A 22,451-nucleotide genomic window follows, 5' to 3' on the forward strand; every position below is an offset into this window, starting at 1 on the left:
TAGTATCCAAAATGAAGCTCCGTATCATGCCGAAGAGACGACCACAAGGCTGTAAGGCTCTGAAAAGGATCAACGTGTCGAAGCTGAAGAACAGCCGCATCACTGAAAATCTAGCGGAAGACCTAGAGAATGAGCTTGCTGATCTTCGTATTTAGGATGACGCTGAGAAAGACTGGGAGCAATTCCGCAACACTGTCCATACAGCTGCATCGAAGGTACTGGGGCCTTCCACATGCAGGCGGCAAGACTGGTTTGACGAAAATGATGCAGAAATCCAGGCCTTACTTGCTGAGAAGCACCGCCTGCATTGTGCATATCAAAACGATCCATCCTCAGCGGCAAAGACGACCACCTTTATCAACGCTCGCAGAACAGTACAGAACCGACTGCGCAAAACGCGGGACTTGTGGCTGAGCGCCAAAGCAGATGAAATACAGGCATATGCGGAGAGGAACGACTATAAGCAGTTTTATGAAGCCCTCAACACACTCTATGGTCCACAGTCTTCTGGGAGCTTTCCCCTCCTGAACTCTGATGGTACTGTGCTCCTTACAGAGAAGACGCAGATTCTCCAGAGATGGGCTGAATACTTTGAAGCAATTCTCAATCGCCCCTCAGTCATCAATGATGAGGCCACTGACAAGATGCCCCAGGTTGCAGTCAATGACTCCATGGATGCTCCACCAGAAGAGGACGAAGTGAAGAAAGCTATCAATCAGCTGTCAAGTGGCAAAGCCCCAGGGTCAGATGCCATATCAGCAGAGTTGTACAAAGTCGGTGGACCCGTGCTGCTACGGAAACTCACTGAGCTGTTTCAGTCCTTCTGGAAGCAGGGAACCATTCCACAAGAATTTAGAGACGCGTCCATCTTGCACCTCTATAAGAGGAAGGGCAATCGCCAGCTATGTGACAATCACCGTGGAATCTCGCTGCTTTCTACAGTGGGGAAAGTTCTTGCACGGGTTCTGTTGAACCGATTGATCACTCACCTGGAGAAGGGCTTACTGCCAGAATCACAGTGTGGCTTTCGCAAGGGACGTGGGACTATTGACATGATCTTCGCTGTGCGTCAGCTACAGGAGAAATGTCAAGAGCAGAATCGTGAAATCTACACAACTTTTGTGGACCTCACGAAAGCATTTGACTCTGGTCAGTCACCAGGGCCTGTGGAGGATCATGTCGAAATTTGGCAGTTCAGACACATTTATATGAATGATACGTCAATTTCATCACGGTATGATGGCTCGTGTCCTGGATGACGGTGAAACATCCAAGGCCTTCCCAGTCACCAAAGGTGTCAAGCAAGGGTGTGTTTTAGCACCCACTTTGTTCAGCATGATATTCTCTGCCACTTTGACTGATGCCTTTCAACACTGCACTGAAGGAGTAGGCCTGAAGTATAGAACTGACGGGAAACTATTCAATCTGAGGCGACTGTGTGCCATCACCAAGGTGAAGGAAACTGTACTTCGAGTCTTTCTCTTTGCCGATGATTGTGCTCTGAATGCTAGTACAGAGCCAGAAATGCAAGCCAGTATGGACAAGTTTTCAACTGCATGCAACAACTTCGGTCTCACCATTAACATCAAGAAGACTGAGGTCATGCACCAGCCAGCTCCCCCCGCTCCGTACTCAGAACCGTCCATCACTGTAAATGGACAGAGACTTCAGACAGTGGACTACTTCACGTACCTGGGCAGTACCCTTTCCCGAGCAGTGTCAATCAATGATGAAGTAAACTGCAGAATTGCTAAAGCCAGCTCTGCATTTGGCCGATTGCGCTCCAACGTTGGGAACGTCGAGGGATCAGCCTACCAGCGAAGCTGAAGGTCTACCGAGCAATGGTGCTTCCAACTCTGCTGTACGCCTGCGAGACGAGGACTGTCTATCGGAGTCATGCACGAAGGCTCAATCACTTCCACATTTCCTGTCTGCGAAAGCTTCTAAAAATCAGATGGCAGGACAAAGTGCCCGATACTGATGTCCTTACTAGAGCCAGTCTGCCGTCAGTTCACACACTGCTGATGAGAGCCCAGACCAGGTGGGCCGGACATGTCGTGAGAATGTCAGACGAACGCATTCCTAAACAGCTCTTCTACGGAGAACTCACTCAGGGAAAGCGCTCCCATGGAGGACAAAAGAAGCGGTTTAAGGACATGCAGAAGATCTCTGAAGTCCTTCGAGATCAACACCGCCACATGGGAAACCTTCGCACTGAACCGTCCAGCATGGCACAGCCTCATTCACACAGGCAGTAATACCTCTGAGGCGAGGCGTATTGCTGAGGCTGAAAAAAAGCGTGAGCTGCGCAAGTCCAGAGCTGCTTGTACATCATCGACAGTGCCATTACATGTCTGCCCGACATGTGACAGGACGTTCCACGCCCGAATCGGACTGATCAGTCATCTTCGGACGCACAGAGCCCGGTCATCGAAAGAATGAGTTGTTGAGGTCTTCATCGCTAACGATGGACGAACATCATCATTTAAAAAGGTATGATTATGAGACTACAAATCCACAGATGCTTAAAAGTAACAACATGTATATTTTAAGCAAATACACATCTATATTTTGAAGTGTTTAGAATATACAGGATAGAAGCATACAATACTAATCAGTTTGATAGTACATGAACAGTCTGATGTTGGAATAATATATAAGTATCATTTTATGCATGCTTTGCAAAAGGCACGTAGCCCCAGAGGCAATTTATGAGCATGCATAGGCAACATGGAGAGAATGACTGGCAGGAGATACCACTTGGGGTATAGGTGGATGTGGTCTGAAAAGAACAGAGGAGGGAAAGCCACATGGGGGATATGTGGTCCTATATGGGGAGCAGGAGGGAAGAAGTCATATACAAAGGAAAGAGGCTGTCTGAGAGAAAAAAATGGGATACGTTGCTGAATGCCTTACAAGATCCAAGGCTCAGAATCTCTATGCAACTTTCAAGAAGTCTCCCAGGATTTCTCTCCCTGAGTAATTCTGAAATCTTTTATACAAACTAAAAGAAATTCCCAGGCAAGCTAAACACTTCACTAATCAGGAGTTAAGGCTGAAAGAATCTATCCACCACTTACTTCAGCCAAAATGCCCAGGAGAACATTGTGTTTTTCTGAAAACACACACAAATTAAAATTCCTTGAAATTGGAAATAAAGATACACTTTCCTTTTGAATGTTCTGAGCTTTTCTATTATGGTGATGCAGCTAATATATCTCCATATATTAATTTGGGGGGAGGGATAGCTCAGTGGTTTGAGTTCAATCCTTGAGGGGGCCACTTAGGGATCTGGGGCAAAAATCAGTACTTGGTCCTGCTAGTGAAGACAGGGGGCTGGACTCGATGACCTTTCAGGGTCCCTTCCAGTTCTATGAGATAGTATATCTCCATATTAATATTCACTCAATAACCATCTCTCTGTCCCCACAGAAGGTCATTACAATTAAGAGTAAGGTCTAGCAGTTTAATTGTTGTAAATTGTGGTGGCACTATGGGTGCAGACTTAAGGTTGCCTGAGTAATATCCTCAGCTAAACTACCAAGCTAGTGTGTGCACTTTGTCTCTTTGGAGGCAGCAAACTTAACTTGTGTGAGGGTCCAGTGAGAGGGACTGGAAACTGCAGGGAAATGGTTTGGGGGAGCCTCGGGACTGGAATAGCTGTTGGTGTCATTCTGCAAGAAGTAACCAGGAAGCCAGGGTGAGGACATTGTACTGTGAGCAGAACCCTGGTGTCAGGGCTATGAGAAAAAGCTTCACATCACAGCAGCACCCAGGGTCACAAGGCAGGAAGAGATACAACCCCTTTGTTGTTTGTGATTTTATATGAAAAATCTTGAGGACATTTCAAATTTGTTTTGAGAGCTGAAGTTGTGTGACTAAAGAACTATGATTTTCAGCTATTTGACAAAACTTTCTACCTGTTACTGAACCTATCTAGTATATGCCTGGTCATCTGTGCTAACCAAGTACCTTCCAACAATTGCATTTTTCTCAATGGAACATGGAAGCATGACAGTGGCAATAAAATTCCAGTTGGGAAGTAGTTAAAATATTATAGTTTCAAAATTGTTTCCCTAACCCTCAATTTTTCTTCCATTTGAAGACAAGACTTTCCTTTAAACGTCCCATTAGAGCTCCATAATTCTCTTAATTATTCTTAACAACACTTGATGGCAACAGATTGTTGATGGCACTCACCAATTGTTTGGGGAACTCTCTAATGAAGATTCTTGTTAATAATAATAGGTACTTATTTATAAATAGGAGCATTGAGAAATTAGTGCACAGCAGGCATATGATTAAAAATGCTGCAAAATTTGATTACAAATAATAAATATTTGAGTGCTTTATTGACGTTCTGATCTGAAGAGCTGTATTAGTTCTTTTCTAAATGGCAGTCGCTTACAACACTGTATAATACTTTAAAATGAAGAGATATTATTAGTTTCTTTTCATCCAAGTTAAGAATAAAAGAAATATTTTTAGACCAACCAGGCATTTGTGTATTAAATATACTTTGTATCTTTAAAGCTAATGGTTAAACAAAAGTAAAATTGAATACATTATAATACAGAATAATGAAAGGGTGATACCAGGAAATTTGGTTTGTCATTTATCTCTGTTATTTCATCCTACACGGCAATAACCCTGATTATCAGCATTATAGCTCCACCAAACAGAAAATGGAAGACAAGATCTGTCAACCAACTCCCCCAGTCCTGCTCTTCAGAGAAACTTCCAACTCAAGAAATAGGCTACAGAATAAGTAAAGAGAAGAAAAAAAATAGCTATTCTAAGCAACATTGCTTCAGGGTATATGGCAGAGAATGCAGGCTAGAAGAGAACCACAATAAACTGGATAATCTGTGAGTCTCCCTTGTCACATGGCCCTTTCCTCCCATGTGGTCGGCTGAAAGCATTGACTATCAGAAGCATGACTATTAATAAATGCTCTAGAAAAGCAGCTTCAGTGTAGCTTGCATGACAGTTCTTCTGAATTCAGTCAACTACAGGTCCAACTGACAATAGCAAATAAATGTGTAGGGGGAGGACCAGGTGGTTACTTTACAGATCAGGGAGGCCAGTGCCTCATCCCTCCAAGCACAAGGTTGACATGCTGCTATATACAAGGAGTAACATTTGTCAGGATGCAGATGCAACTTTTCGGTAGTCTTAAACCAACTGGATGCAATCCTTTATTTATCAGGCACTGGAAGCACTGCATGCTGTTTTCTCTTGTTGGAAGAAGATGAAAAGCAGCACAGGTTCTCTTACTGGTTGTGCATGAGGGGGTAAAATTTAATCAGTCACATTATGTACAGAACAGAAAATGTTTCCCCCTGTGAGGGAGAAGGCACTAGGCCTAGGGTCAGTAGAACAATTGTTTAATTAATACGAAAAAGTCTATTGCCCTTTGGAATAAACTCGGGGGGAGGGGGGAGGATGAAATATTGTTTGACCCAGAAAAAATCTGAAGACAGGGAGGTGGTATAAAGGACGAAACTCAAGCCAAAGTCCCAGCAACTAAACACACATCTTTGAAAGTGAGATTCTTGAAGGGGAAATTTTCCCTTATGTTCAAATATGGAATCCATAACCACATAGAAAACTTACAAAAGGCGCCACTGTGGAATAGTTTGCTGGTGTTTTACTGAATATAATCATTGATTTGTGAAAGAATGAGATCCAATATCTCTAAGCTAGATACGAAAAACTGAGAAACTGCCAAAGTGTATAGATAATTCACTTTGCAAGTATCACTCAAGGATATGTTTAAGGGAGCAGGAGAAAATGTCAATCTTCTTCTCTCGCCCAACACTGAAAGAATATATCCCACATCTTGGAGAAAGTATTGGATGCAGACTTCTTCCTACTCTTCCCAACAAATGGCTGGCCTACACTGGGAACTTAAATCAGCATAGCTACATCCAGGGTCGCCGAGAGCGGGTTCGGACCCCGGTGAAAAAAATGTTTCGGGCCCACCAGTAAGGGCGGGGCCCCCTTCCAGAATTTTTTCAGGCCCCCCAGCAAGGGCAGACCAGCTAAACAGGGACAATGAGGGGGAGGAATCCGGGCCCTTGGCCCCCTTCCGGACCACGGGGCCCCGGTAATTTGTACTGGCTTCCCCCCCTCTCGTCGGCCCTGGCTACATCTCTCCCGGGCATGAAAAATCCACACCCCTGAGAGACGTAGCTATATTAACCTAGCCCCCGGTGCAGATAGCGCTATGTCAACAGAAGCACCCTGCTCCCAGGAGCGTAGGTAGTATCTACACTGAAGCACTACAAAAAGAACAGGAGTACTTGTGGCACCTTAGAGACTAATAAATTTATTAGAGCATAAGCTTTCGTGAGCTACAACCTACTTCTTCGGATGCATATAGAGTGAAACATATTGAGGAGATATATATACACACACACATACAGAGAGCTTATGCTCTAATAAATTTTGTTAGTCTCTAAGGTGCCACAAGTACTCCTGTTCTTTTTGCGGATACAGACTAACACGGCTGCTACTCTGAAACCTGAAGCACTACAGTGGCACAGCCGAAGCGCCACAGCTGTGCCACAGTACTGTTCCAAGGGTAGACAAGCCCCCAGCAATCTTCTTCGGTATTGAAACCAATCAACGTCCAGGCCATTAACACATTCATAGGGTCCTGGTTTAGGAGATCATGATTAAGAAACCACTTTCATGGTCAGGAGATGGTAATACTTCAGCAGTTGGACATTACAGCCTTTGACAAATCTCCTGGAGTGCATGAGGATATAGACTCCAGTCCCACAGAAGTAGATTCAGTTGGACACTCTGATCTGCTACAACAGCGTTTCCCAAACTTTTTTGGCCACGGAACACTTTTTAGCCTATTACGGAACACTTATAATATTATTTTGTAGTCGTTTGGTTTTCAAATAAAAAATTGCATTATTTATGCTCAAATAATTTTATTTTATAAAACAAAGCAAAAAATACAAATTTAAAGTAACTTGAACTAACAATTTCTAACTGGAAAGCGCGTATAAAGTAGTACAAAAATCAAGTTCAAGAGTCAAAATTTAAAACAGTGTTCTACTTTAAAAAACCTGTTTTTATATATACATAAACACCAAACAAATTAAATTTTTACTAGGAAAATCTATTTTTATAAACAGAAATCCAAATTTGGATTTAATGGGATTGGTGTTTCTGCGTTTTTCTATCACAAATTTGCTTAATATTAGGCATAATGCTGGAAAGTTGAATCCTCATGTCAGGCGCAGCATCAAGTGTATTCCTATATTTGGTTTTTGTTGCAGTATAATACGAAAATCCCGTCTCACACAAATAAGTTATAGCAAAAGGAAGGAGCACTCGAACTGCACCTTTAGCCACATTAAGGTACTCTTCTATTAGGCTGCTCCAAAAATTATTCAGCGGAAGATCCTTAAACTTTTGTTTCAAATCAGAGTCAGAAATTAAGTCAATTGGGCTTTCATAATCGTGCGTAGTAAAGCCGACTGATTTGGCTGTAATTACAAACAGATTTCGAACCCAAGCATTATCATCAGTAGTTGTAGGAAAATATTCTAATAAAGAGGCCTGCAAGTCACGTAAGTGCTGTAAAATGGTGCTGGAAACTTCTTTATGGACTGTAGAATTTATTTCAGTCAGAAATTCATGTACTGTAGGGAAGCAGTCGAAGTTATTCTGTTCGACAGAAGATGTCCAGAATTCCAGTTTCTTTTTTGACAACAAAATTTTATCCATTGTAGTAAAAATGGTCACATTCTTTCCTTGCAGCGACAGATTAATTAATTTAATTTTGCAAAAATATCTGCAAGATACGCAAGTCTCATTAGCCATGAAGAATTTGTCAGACAGTCATTAAATTTTCGTCCTGAATTATCTGAAGTGAAGAATACCAGTAGTTCACAACGAAGCTCAAAAAGCCTCACAAGCACTTTTCCTCTGGATAGCCACCTCACTTCTGTATGTAAAAGAATCGCTTTGTGCTGACTATCCATTTCCTCACACAAAATTTTAAATGACCTGGATTGAAGTGGTCGAGATTTGACAAAATTGATAATTTGTACTGCTTCATCGAGCACAATTTTCAGATATGCTGGTATTTTTTTAAATGCCGTGCTTGTCTGTGTAGAACACAATGGCTCTTAGCGCTTTCTGGTGCCCCGCTTATGATTCGTGTTACAGCTCCCTTCATCTTCCCGATCATTGCCCAAGCACCATCAGTACATACATCAATACATTTTCCCCAACTAATTTCATGCTTTCTGATAAAATTGTTGATGCAGTTGAATATTTCTTCTCCAGTTGTGTTGCTTTGCAGAGAGTCACATAAGAGCAGCCTCTTCAATAGTATTATTAAATTTATATCGGACAAATACTAGTAGCACAGCAAGGCCTGAAACGTCAGTGGACTCATCTAGTTGCAATGAATACTCATGGCAAATTTTCAGTCGGCAGACTAGCTCTTTTTCTATGTCATCGGCAAGATCTTTAATACGACGTGCAACAGTATTATTTGACAATTATACAGCATCAATTTTTTTTTACCAGACTGCTTGCTTAACATGCACGTTACAATATCTTTCATGCAAGGCTTGATAAGCGTTTCTCCAATAGTGTGAGCTTCTCCGGCAAGCGCAATACAGTAACTTACTCAATAAGATGCCTCTGTTGCACTTTTGTTGTCTGTTTTAGCAATTTTAATCATCAAAAGTTTATAATTTCCAAGTGAGTCACACTTCTTCTTGAAAAAACTTATATCTTTGTCTTTGTATTCAGCATGCTTGGTTTCCAAATGCCTACGAAGTTTAGCAGGAGCCAATGAACTGTTTGCTAGTATTTTGTTGCACACGACGCACTGCACATCAGGAACATCTTTAATTCCAACACACGTAAAACCAAAAGACAAATAACTTTCATCATACTTTCGTTTCGGTCTTTTAACACCTGCTTCTTCTTGTTTTTTGATATACTTCGGTGGAAAGTCTTTCATCTTGGATAACTCACTAGTACTAACAGATTTTTCAGCAACAAAAGACTGCAATTGTTCATCCTCACTTTGAAGTGTCACAATATTTTACTCGTTTATTTCGGCCACAGTTGGAGTACCAGAAGAACATGCTTTTCGTTTCAAAGTTCCTTCTTTTAGCCACAAATCAATGGCTAAAAGAAGGAACTTAGGTAAATCAATTAGGTTTAGTAACAATATTTAGAAATACTGATTTTTGTCAAATTTTGTTTGTCACAAATATTTATACTGTTTCGAGCGAAGCTAGTTTAGTTGTGCTTATCGCACAGACGGTAAAGACCCACAGGTTTGAACGTGTTGAGTGAATATGTTATATTCAACATGGCGTAAAGAAAATGGTGTGTGCAGCCGCGAGCGGAAGGGGTACGACGTCACTAACTGAAACGTGCCCGAAAGGGGTAGACGTCAACATGCTTGCGTGCCACGTTCTCTTTACGCCAGGATATTCAATACGAGATCTATCAATAACCGGAAAAAGAGTTTTACGTTAAATTATAGTCATTCAAAAAGAGTTGTAAACTACACTTCAAATATGCCAAATTTAAAATTAAAAAAAATTTAAAGACCCTTTTTTCTAATTATGATTCTTTCACGGAACACCTATTCACATCGTGTGGAACACCAGTGTTCCACGGAACACAGTTTGGGAAACACTGTGCTACAGTCTTCTCCTTGATGTTGTGGTAGATCACTCTGAGACACATAAAAATGACTGACCCTTGCCAATTTAGTTATGCCAACTGTGACACTCTACACCCCAGGGAAGAGCCCTCTAGCCCCCATATTCATCATTTGTATATAATTGTGATATTGCATATAAAACATGGTATCATGTATCAAGTAAGGTATCAGGGGAAAGGTTTGATCTGCTGAAAGCCATTGTTTCTAGCTAAATATGTACATCACTAATGCATATGAAGTTATGAGAATTGTGTTGTATGACTGTCACTAAAAAATGCTGTGGGTTTGGGAAGCACCCAGATACTAGCTCCCCAAAGTCAATAATCAGGGAGATAACCAACGCCCAGGTGCGTGTCGAACAAACATCAAGCAAGGGTGCTACAATTCAATGACTCACTTGCACAAGGCCACACCAGGGGAATTGCTCAACCTCGCCTGGTGACTCAGCAATGCCCACCAGACATGCCTGGACTTGTGTTCTCCAAGCATTTGGACTAAGGGTATAAAACAGAACTTAAAATCTAACTTATTTTACTGTTTATCTTTACCAGTGAGTTTGCCTGAAGTGCTTGGTAAAACTGCTCAGGTTTACAAAGGCTGGTGTATATCCACTTTCCATTGATGAAGTAGTGAACCAATTAATAAACTTGCATTGTTCAAGAAAGGGTCTTGAGCACTGCAAAACGGTATATTCCTGAGGTACAAGGCTGGGAGATGGGGGGATTTGCCTGATGCCTTTCTCTGTGTGATTCATGAGTGGCTCTGGGAGCATTCATGCAATCTTGCTGGGTGTATGGCTCTACATGTGGTTGAGCTGAGTGATAATAGCGCCTGGAGGGATTTGGTGCTTGTCACTAGCAAAGTATTGTGAGAGACAGCCTAGGTTGGAAAGTTAAAGGGGCACAGCAGTCCCACAGTCTCAGGATGTAACCCGGGGATTCCGCCACACCAACACAGCCTGATTGTCACACCAGACTGCAATGTTTTGGGTGGTTCCCAAGATAGGAGAAAATAGAAAACACACATTCTTAATAGACTTCTCTATAAATGAACCAGACAACCTAAACCTGTAGACACCTTATCTGAACGAACACCATTCCAAAATATCCTCTTCTCACATGAGAGGTTCATTAATGTTGTCCAACATAATGGGCTTTCAAATTGTCACAATTTCCCATCTAATGACACCAGCTCCCAGCTCATGAAAATGAGATATAGCACTACAGAGAGTAAACCCTGGTAAACTATTATTAAAAATTGTTACTCAATCTTTCTGCACAATATATTTTTATAATGCTTCTAAGTGAAAAAGATTACTTTATCAACATGACACCTTGATTGGATATATCCGCTACGTATTACATAGAGAATGACAAGTAATTTATACTAGGACAATCATGCTCTCCCACATAAAATTCAGCGGGAGGGCAAAATTCCCAAGTTTACATCTATTCAGCATGCAATGTTTTCATATCTCTGGGGTGAGCAGAAATCATGGCCCTCTAAGCCCCACTGCTATCCCAATATCTGTGCGAAATCCTACAGATCTCAAGACGTCTGCAGAAAGCAAGGAGATTGGTACAAAGGACAAAGTACTTTGCTCCCTGGTACAATGGCTCCATCTCTAATACCATCATACGTGTCTTATCCTGAATCTGAGGGGGTTTGCCAGTAGGAAAAGAGCCACAGGAATTAATGCTTATAAGATCTACATTTATCTTCATGGGTTTTTCCAAGGGGTAATGCCACACAGTGTGTCAGTCCCATAGCAGTGTCCCTCAAAACCCTTTTAGCCCTGACAGATTTTGTAAAGGACATTCTTACACAAAATAAGAGGTGGATGCATGTAGATACTCTTCCCTCCTTCCCCCCCCCAACACAAAGTCACTGAAAATCTGTTGAGGACGTTCAGCTACTTTCATCCCCTTCCCTGCAAAACCAAGTAACAGAAATGCAAGTTACAATGCAATTTGTATGGCCTACTGCATCATTCATAACTATAAAAAGGGACAATAAATGATGTTCGAACTGGCCATCTTCCATGGCTAACCAGCAAAAAATCCCAGTTGGGATCCAGTGACTCTCTGCAGGCATCCCACAAAGCTAATCAGGTGCTCAAAGGCAAATGTAAAGCCCCAGCTCTTTTTTAACAATCTGCAATGAACCTGTTAATCAAGAGGAACAGGTTTTCATTATTCCTTATGCATGCAATGTATATATTGGGGGAAGAGAATCTCAGCTCATGTCTGTTCTCTGGCTGAGAAGAGAGGATTTAAATCCAGATTAATGAAAGTTCGGATTAATGAAAAAGTTTGATTTTTTTCCTGTGAAGTAAGAAAACGAAAAGATCTATTAGATCATCTTTACCTGTCCTGAGTGCTTTGCCAAGCCTTTACCCCCGCCTCCAAAGCCATAGTTCCAGTAATGAAGATTCCATTACTTCACAGGCCTTAACTAAATATTTGCAGAGGCAAAACTAACAGTTGCAAAGTCTTTGAATTTCAAGAAGCAATAAAAAAGTACTTTCAAGCAAGTTACAAGCAGAAAAAAGATTGGAGCTCAAAATGTCAATATTTAAAACTTGTGGTGAAGGATATGCAAGTTCCATTTACCCACTTAGACAGTTTCGGATAGTCTCTGCTGACATAGGGAACTGTTGGAGACAAATCATTTCCCCAGTATTCATCTTCCCAAGCTCTCTGGATCAAGGACTGAATCATAGATATGTGCTTGTACAGAACCTAGCACAACAGGACCAGAATTCTAAGCGCTTTGGACTCTACCACAATGCAAATATGTAAATAAATAAATAAATAAATAATGAATGAATGGCAAGTGTTGGTCAGAGTTCTATATCAGGCTGGTATGTATTTGGATCTCACATTACAGTTTCTAATATAAACGTCTCCTGGATTGTGGACTAGGGAATGAAACGTTGTCTCTCCATTCTTTTGGATTACTAAAGCAGTTTTGCTCACATTCCAAGAGAGGTCTGGTAGATGACATAACTGTTTTATATCTAGCATGGAAGTGCATAGTAAGGAACCGTAAAATAATTTCCCACCTTCAGATAGTGACTACATGCTACCATGCAGCAAATACCACTGGATTTCCTGGAATACGCTTTAGAGATGAGATAGAACTATGGCCTGACTGTCATTTATTCAACAATCACCAGAGGATCTCCAGGATTTATTTCCAAAAGAGAACGTGATTTTTTTTTAAAACTTTACCTAATAAGAAAACTCTGCACAAGTATTTTGGGCAAGGATTCACCAAGTTACCTAAAACCATGCCCAACTTAGAGCATGTGAGGAGTCGCACTGATATCAACAAGATTCTTAACATATTTAAAGTTCAGCATATGCTTAAATACTTGCTCATTTGAGGCCTTAATTAAGAGGTATTTGAACTATACTTCAGACAGTTAAAACAATTGGAATTACTTCTGGAACAATGCAAATAATGGGGATGTTCCCCCCGCTGCCTTTTTTGCATTGATGGACTGAATTAACATCTACTATGAGCTTTCTAAACTGGTCCAGCATGAAGAGAATAACATGTATATTTTAATGGTTAAATATTTGTGACTTTTATCTAATTTTTCCAATTAAAAAATTAAAAAACTTTACTCCTAATTGATGACAATAGACAAGACAGCTTCTAATAGCTCACTAACAACATAAAAAGGTGTTGGCTGTACAAGTGAAGCAATATCATTCCACAAATACATACAACATGTTAAATTTTAAAATATATTATCTGAATGCAAAGAATTTAATAACTCATAACATTTAGCACTTACAAAGCATTTTGAAAATGTAAAGTTCCATACAAACATTAATTAATAAGAAAAAAAGCAATGATAATCTAAAACTGATCTTCAAAACTGATTAGGGTATTTTTCTAGTCTCATATAAATACTCATTTGACCAGCACTTGTGGACTCAGAAATACGTAGAATGTTTTCTCATCTGATTTAAACCAGAAATAATGGACTTTTGTAAATGTATAACAAACTCTTTTGATAAAGTAAGCCAATCTACCTTAACCAAACTATTTGTACTCAGAAAAAAAAAACATTCAAATTTAGTTTAATCTACATAAATATATCTAAACATACTGAATATCTGCGATGTAAAAGATGGAATAACGTAAGAACGGGTCTGCTAACGCTGCCAATAGCACTAGCAGCCCTGGAGGAGGCGCGATCGAGCAGATTCACACCATCACATATCACATTCGCATCCTTTCCTGTGCTGAGTGCATAATTTTGACTATAAGGGTTAAACAAGTGTACTAGTGGGCAGTTCCCAGGATGCTCTTCTCCAGTGTTCAGGGGCACTATGTCTTACAAAGTGATTATGCATCCAGCTACTTATTGTAAGACACATAATCACCTGAGTGCCTAGGAAGCGTCCACTGTTATACCGGTGACTGACACAGTTCAATGGGACTGGTTATGGGAGTATCTGCTCATAACAACAACTATGGAGGTCACAATCTGACCCATAAAATAATTAAAACATACTGAAATGTGATGACTGAAACACTATAAAACATCCGTTCAGTAGTACACAGCTATGAATGTCCATCTTTTTGAAAGGCCTTTGCTGTGCATAGGAGAATTAGAATATTTGAATTTTGTAAATCAGATTTTATTCTACAGTTTTATCAACTTCAGTAAACTAGCTGTACAAATACAAACATTTTATGATCTATTTTTAGTGTATTTCAATGAATTAAAGACCTGCCTACTCTATTCTCCTGTAAAAGGGTTGTTATTCAACACACTGTCTCAGAACAGAAGAGCAGTTCTTCTCTGCCCTGAAATTAAAAATATTTCTGTTGGAATTAAAAGCTTAAGGCAGTAAATGCTTTAAGCATCAAGATTATGGGAATTGCCTGTAGTCTACATTTTTACTGAGAGCGTAGGGGAGTATAGTTTTCTAATATACAGAGTAACTACCACAAACAGTAATCTTTAAACTAAGCTGATTAAGCAAAATGGCAACTAAAAATAATGGATTTAAAACAAAAAAACAACAAAAATGAAAGTAAGTGTTCCAGTGCTGTAAAAGACTGCCCTGTCATAGTACATAACTCATGGAGTAGGATTCAGAAGAAAAGGAAATGGTTTAAGGTTCTCTTTGTGAAGTTTGTGAAGCAAAGGGGCAGGAAGTCCATGATGTTTGACACCAGATATGGAAACAGCCCCTGAAAGCAGCCTCGAAGCCTCACAGATCCATGCCAGGGATCAACAAGAGGCCAAATGTCCTCTTCCTCTGCAGAAGCTCTGTGCCCCAGTGTACCCCTAGCTCCAATGGAGCTGTGCAATCAGGGCTTCCCTGACCAGGAGATTGATAGAAAAGATAATACAGTCCCTTGCATTAATTTATTATGTGGTATTGGGATGCCCCCAGGTGAAAGACCACTGTGCCCATCACCAAATCTAGAGTATCCTGTGGGATATGTTAGAGGCCAGAAGCCAGTACACCAGCTCTAGCCCATGGTAACCTAGTAGTGCAGCTTTATTGGAACCCCACAACCAACTATTTCCAGTAACCATATGAAAAAAAAAAAAAGGATACAAACAGTGAAACTTATTTAAACAAGGTTTTTCCTCCCCTATGGCCTGTGTGGCCAGCATGTGTTTTATCAGTTGTTTACCAAACTAATACAGAAGACCAATCATACCTGGATTTGACAACAACACTTATCTCTTTTTCTTTCTGTATGTAAGAATGAAACAGGCATCTCTTATTGCAGATCTTATTTATTTAAAAATATCCACTTGCTGCATAATTTAATAGGAACCATAAACTACTTGTGAGAGGATTGCATTAAGGTTTCAAGTTTTATATTTCTACCCCCAAAGATATTGCTTATGGCTATTTATAAAGTTTTAAAGTATTTATGGGAAATCCCTTTTAAAAACCTCATAGGCTCTGGGTTTAGGATAAAATACAGTTGGTTGTGGATGAAGCATGACTTGTAGATCAAAACACCACTTTGTTAAATCCACAACTAAACTGATTAACTCATAGAAGTCATTTTTAGGAGAAAACACAGGCTGACAAGTTGTGTATAACAAGTAACTTGTGTTAGACTAAAACTTGTTATACAAAGGATGGAATAACTGCCCAAATAAGAGTGGTTAATCACATAACAATAAATTAAGTCTTCCATCCTGCACTGAGAATCATGTGTATGCATCCTACACAGCACCACAGACTTACACAAATTTTTTTCAGGGCTGTGCTTACACAGTTCTCAGAGCAGGACTAGAACCTACATTTGTTAATTTTATTAGCACTAGCTGTTAGTGCTATATTCAAACATTGTAATCTAGAGTACTTGGATAGGAAAAACCTATTTCTGTTAATGATAATATCTGGAGAAAACGTGATGTTATTAATATGTTTCATCATAAGCTCCCTCCATATTCAGTAGCTGTGATTTGACGACCGTTCTGGATTCTTACAAGCTTTCCCTCGGACATGAGTAGAAGTGTTGAGAATTTGCACTGAAGGATCACAATATCCTACTTTCACACTCAGGTTCATACACTTACCTGGAAATAGGATAAGGATAAAAAAAATGTAGACTTCACAACTGTGAACATTATTAAGAGGCATTACCACCACCACTTGCCTTTTGGAAGTCCTGAGTTCAAGCTAGAGATGGTTTGGAATTTTCTGCTGAAGCTTTTTTTTGGACAGAAAAATCCATTTCCACAAAATGGAAAACCTCCCTGATATTTTTCAAATTTTCCATTGGAACATGTCAAGTCAAACTGAAAATATTTCAATTTGTCAGGCCAACCCGATTTTTTTTTTCCGGGTCAGCTTGACATTGTGTGTGTTTGCTGGAGCTGCCACAATGTCTCATGGGAGCTGCAGTTCTAATATCTCAAGACTGCATTCTTTATTCTATGGGACAGTCTTCCTGGCAGAACTACTACATTTCCCAGGATGCACCAGTCTCCCCTCTAGTTGAACCAGTATGGTGAATCATGGGATTCATGTGACCACTGTGCATCATGAGAAAAGTACTCTGGCCTGGGAACTCAGCTCACAGAAAAGGATGGGAGCATGTGGCACCCAAACTATAGCAACCATGAGGCACTAAAGCAGCTCAAGTAGATGTGGATTAGTGCTGAACCAAACTGAAATTTAATGTTTTGAGTCCGTTCAACAAAACAAAATGAAACATTTCAATTCAGCAACGTCAACACGAAAATTCTGACATTTCAAAATCCAAATTTTTTGAACTTAATGTTCTGTAAAAAATGTCAGTATTTTGACTTTTTGTCTCAATTGTGACAAACAAAATTTGAAACATACAAATTTTATACAGAATAAAGTTCTAGTTTTTGACCAGTTCTAGTTCAAATACTTCCAGTGAAAAAAAACAACAACATATATTACACTCTCAAGTCAAAACATTGCATCTTACCTGCTTAGGAAGCCTGAAAAGAGAGTTTTTGTAGAATATATCTTTAGCCTGACTCCATGTTCCATCAATGATGATGACTGTGGATGGACTTGGGAAGATCAAAGCCAATTCTTCCAAATTAGCTGCTTCAGCTCCAGGATACAGAATTAGAGTACTAGAATTTCGGCACACAGCTGCTAATTCAGGATACCTACATGAACAGAGAGAGGACTGTTTTTCTGAAAGGGAAAATATATGTAATGCGTATCATGCCTCATTCCCATAGCTCTGCCAATTTATTGACTCTTCAAATTCATCTTCTCCCAACTTCAACTATCCAACCCACTATACTCCCATCCATAGCCTTCAATTCTGCTCCTTAGTCAGGCAGAGGAATCTGCAAAGTACTAAGAGGTGTTACTTTACCACAAGCTTACAAAAGGCCTAGGGGCTAAATTTTCAGAAGTGGCTACTAATTTTGGGTGTCCAACTAGAGAGTTTTAGTTCCGATTTGCAGAGAAGCTAAGCACCCAAAACTCTACTTGAAGTCAATGGAACTTAAGTACTTAGCATCTCTTCAAAAAAAATCAGAGTGGTCTTGGCATCTCAAGTTGGGCACCAACAGAGATAGGAAAACTTAATGGACGCTTGAAAATAATGGCCAAAAGATACTGACTCTGCAATACTCCCAGCTCCTGCCAGCCTAGTGAGCAAGACACAAGGACCAGGAACAGAGCTTTAATCTCCCATATGACAGCATTTAATTTTCACTAGATATAGAGCTAAATTCAGTTTATTTGCTTTAGGGAAAGTTCACAGTTATGCAGACATCGTTGAATGTTTGAATTATTTATTATGGATTTTAAGTCTTATTAGGTTTTTACAAATGATTAAAAAACATATATACAAAATAGTTTCAGCATAAATAAAAAGCAAAGGACTACAAATGCTTTCATCAGATTGAGGGTGAATACTGAATACAGAAAACATTTTCCATTATGTAAGTAAAAGCATTTCAAAATGTTTCCAGAAACAAAAATCCAAGTTTAATGCGTATTTAATAGTACTAATAATAATGCAGGATTAAAGTTCCATGGCTAAGAACTAAAACATTAGGAAATGTGAAAGTTACATTTGAACTCTGAACCTTGGTTCAGTTGTATTCTGAAAAGGAACTGTGACATTCTATGTTAATTGTCTCAGCAGTTCCACTGACTTGTTCAACATCAATGTAGAAAGATGGGAGGAGCGCAAAGAATCCCGTCCAATTTGGAGGGAATATCTGGCACTGGATGCCGCTCAACATGAAGAGGCTTTGATCCAGAGGATGGAGCAAAGTGAGAAAGAAGAAAGCAGCATACTGTAGTCTTGGATTGTAACTCAGACACCACATGGATCTGGAAATTTGTAACAAACTGTGTTGCTCTTGAATTGGGCTTGTCAGCCATAAGCGGATTCACCAGGCACCTGATTAGACCTCTTATGCATATACCATGATCCAGTTTGGATCGACAGCTGACAATGAAAAATGGTTACAGTGACTTCACTTGAGATCTGGTCCATTTAAATGTATAAAGATTATTTTTCTAAGTGCCACTTCCATAAATAAATCTTGGAATTCGAAAGTTAATTATTACTTATATAGTGTCATAAGTGGGCATGTTGCTTTACAGACAAACGAAAGACATTGTCCCTGCCCTAAGGAACGTGCCATCTACAGACCTGATCCTACCAGATAGTGAGCCTCTCTAGAGATATTCAGCACTCGTCACTTACATGGTGGGAGGGTGCTGAACGTCTCTCTGGAGGTGTTCAGCATCTTGCAGGTAATGGGCCAATTACACAAACACTACCAGACACTGTAGTGCTCACTACCATGAGTGGCCTTATTGGAGCCATGCCCAGCGCTAGTAAGATTTCCAGAATAGACTTCTAAACTCAGCATAGGAAGAGACAAGATCAACAAACACAACCTGGTGGTTGGATTACAGAGGGACATGGTTAACACTAAATAAGCTCATGAGGTTATATGTTTTTGTAACATGTATATTTTAGTTCCATATGTTTTTTAAATTAGTTTGGTGTAGATGTGCCGGTTAGCTGGTCTTTTTCTTCTCATGTATCATCACTATTAAAATACACGTTGAGTGAGACATATTAGGTGTACCCTTCAATTGCACCTAACTATGCCTTTCTTTGATGTGGTGAAACAGAAATAACTTGACTTACAGATTCAATTATAATATACAGGGTTGGCAGTTAAAATATCTTCTTACTTATAAACTGAACAAATATAATATGGAGTTGCTGAGACACAAATATGTACCTCAACAATACCATTTTTAAAGCTACTTTACAGAAAGCAACAACCATGCTTTGGATCTGCCTCTTTGTGCATAAGTATTATTATACAGTTTTTAATTATGTGGTGACATACTACTTCTCAAAATAATGCTATAGGACATGAGTTTTCAAAAGGACTCAGCACACACAGCTAGAGCCAGGTGTTCGTAATCGGAGTTGCTCTATGGAACACTTTTGAAAGTAATACCATTCATTTAGTTGCCCAAATGGGAGAAATTGGTGAGGGACTCTTTGGAAAATTTGGTCCATATAAACATTCTACATTTCTTTCTAAAAGCTTAAAATACACATACAATACAGTAAAATTTGTATTGTAATGGTTATGTCCAAATGAACAGAGTTATGGTTAGGTATTCAACCTGCACCTTTGTATTTCCCTAAGTTTAAATGCTAAGCTGCGTAACCTTAACAATGCCTTAATATAGTTTTTTTGTATTTAGTTTCTTTTCTTTTTACCTTTCTCTATTAAATTCATCATCAGAACAAAGAATAATTAACAGGTGATACAAAACAAAAAGAAAAAAGTGTGTTTTGTATTAAAAGTTAATTAAATGAAAGTTAGTGAAGCTGGTTACAAAATAGGTAACTAAAACAATAATTTCTGCCCTTATGTGTCATTGCTTGTATTAAGAAATGAAACGGTGTTTTTACATAGGTATCAGTTTGAAACATTATTGACTTTAAGACACTGCTGCACCAGGAAGATTAATTTCAGAGCAGACACCATACTGATGGCAGCCCTTCAGAAGCTGCTAAGCCTCAAGAGGGAACTAAGCCATTTAAAAAAAAAAAATAAAAAAAAAAAAAACCTGAATCTTCTAACTACCACCATTTATTCCCCAGATCAGCGCCAGACTTTTAAAGGTTTTACATCTCAGTGTCGGTCAGAAAAAAAAATGCTGTATATGAAAAAAGTGATTTTCTTAAACAGCCCAGTTCCCTCCTGAGTACCACCTACTTCAAAAAGGCTGCAAAAAGAGTAGCCACTGCTCCAATTCAAACCAAGTATACAATGAAAGTTCCTATTGACTTTAGGTACCATGATTCCAGTATTTTCAAACTAGTCAGGATTTAGAATTACTTAATTTTTGTGCGCTTTTATAAACATATGATCATGAAAAAAGCTGATAATTAAAGAATTTCAACCACAGAATTGCTGTGTACTAATTTCACTGCTGTAATGCTTATCAGCTAACAATAATCATTAGCTTATCAGCTAATCCTTCAATTTGTTCTGTCTGTTTTATCATGTAAATTTTAATGTGCGTCTAATAAGGATTATCCAAAACTTTACGTTGAATGGCCAATGGTCTCAGTCATACTCATATTTAAAATTCCCAAACAAAACTTTAATATGACGCAATTATGGTTTAGCAGTGGTTAAGCCATAGGTAAGGTTGTATCAGTGAATTGTGTTTAAGAAGGCACACGATGGCAACATCTGTTAGCTGTTTTATTCAAAACTTACAAATTGAGTATAAGAAAGCTTCTAATTTTCTGGATAATTATAATTTCTAGGGCAGTTATATTTTAAAATATTGTTGGAATAAAAACAAATGGTTTTATGTTTGGGTCACTAGCATCTCACTTTTTTTCAGAACCCTTTTGCAAAGATTACTAATGGAGCGTGTACACTAAACTTAGTTTATATAAATACCAGTTTTATATTTTCCCATTTTGGAATTTGAGAAAAATGGTTATGCTTCATAACTGATTTGAGTTGTGCCTATTTGAAAGGGCCCATTAATTATATGATGGTGTTGTTTGCTAGGCACAGCTCTATGTCCATACATTGCATCCAGTTTCAAATTACTACAGGCCCATTTACTCTAATGTAAATGTTGACTTCAGTGTCATCAATTTAAAAGTGCCACATTTACGAATATCAACATTCTTTGCTAAGTAGCATCCTATGTCTTCATACATGACAAGGTTTGTCTAGTTGCAAAAGCTGTTTGTAGGCTGTCAACATTTCTCCACTCTGACCCCTCACTGCAGCTGCTGCATTCACCAGATTGTTGCCATTCTTTGTAAGGCAGCATATTATTTGCTTGCAATTTTTCATCTTCAATTTCAACAGTTTAAAAACTAGGAAAATTCATTTAATATTATTTAAGGTTGCTCTGCTCTACTTACAACGTTTTCCTCACATAATGAAAAGCAAGTAAATTGTGGAGGCCAATAGCCATATTTCTGTTTATCTTCACAAATATAAAGTGCATCAACTGTTAACTATTATTACCTTCCTTCCACAACACACTGTTAACACCCATGGCTTTATCAACTACTACATAGTCTTAAATCTGACATACATACAAGAAGAATACATATGGTTATTAACGTATTAACTTCCTTTTTTAAGTGTATATATAATTCATACTCAGTTATAACAAACAGGACAATGTGACTTCCTGCACCACTCAGTAAATTTCATGCTTTTTGATTATTATATACACTCACACATACAGACCTTCCCCACACATTACTAGGGGAGGGAAAGTTACAAACCAACAGACCACGAGCTCAAATCCTAGTTCTACTGGCTGTTCTTAATATTTCTGTGTCCTTCACAATCCTTATTAACCAAGGATTCATACACTTAGGAGACGCAACGGCATTCACCCATTTTACAAATAAGGGCGTGTCTACATGGGGACACCCAGGAAAATTAATCCAAATTAAATGAATGTGAGAATTTAAAGTGGATTACTTAAATGACATTAAACCCCTGTGGTGGATGCTTTTATTCAGAATGAAAATGGCATTAATTTAGGTTAGTTTAATTCACTTTTGAATTAAGATAACACAAATTAAGGCCACTTTAATTCTGAATAAGAGCATCCATAGAGGGGTTTAATGCAGTCTAACTAATCCATTTTAAAAATTAGTTTGCATTAACTTTCCCGAGTGTCCCGATATAGAGGAGCCCTAA

General features: G+C 39.0%; 1 protein-coding gene and 1 pseudogene across 1 annotated transcript in view; both read right to left on the reverse strand.

Moving 5' to 3' along the window:
* Positions 1–7,170: 7,170 nt before the first annotated feature.
* On the reverse strand, positions 7,171–9,360 carry LOC113406176 (annotated as a pseudogene).
* A 123-nt stretch (positions 9,361–9,483) lies between these two features.
* The window catches only part of DTWD2 (DTW domain containing 2), a 120,388-nt gene continuing 107,420 nt past the window's right edge, over positions 9,484–22,451 (reverse strand). Inside the window, exons 4-5 of the mRNA XM_029910960.1 lie at positions 17,177–17,366; positions 9,484–9,495 (exon numbers count right to left, since the gene is read on the reverse strand). Coding sequence (XP_029766820.1) covers positions 9,484–9,495; positions 17,177–17,366 — 202 coding nt within the window. The remainder of the gene's footprint in view (positions 9,496–17,176; positions 17,367–22,451) is intronic.

This window comes from Terrapene carolina, unplaced genomic scaffold (genome assembly GCF_002925995.2).
Source record: "Terrapene carolina triunguis isolate 2854851 unplaced genomic scaffold, T_m_triunguis-2.0 Scaffold69, whole genome shotgun sequence".
Lineage (NCBI taxonomy): Eukaryota > Metazoa > Chordata > Testudines > Emydidae > Terrapene > Terrapene triunguis.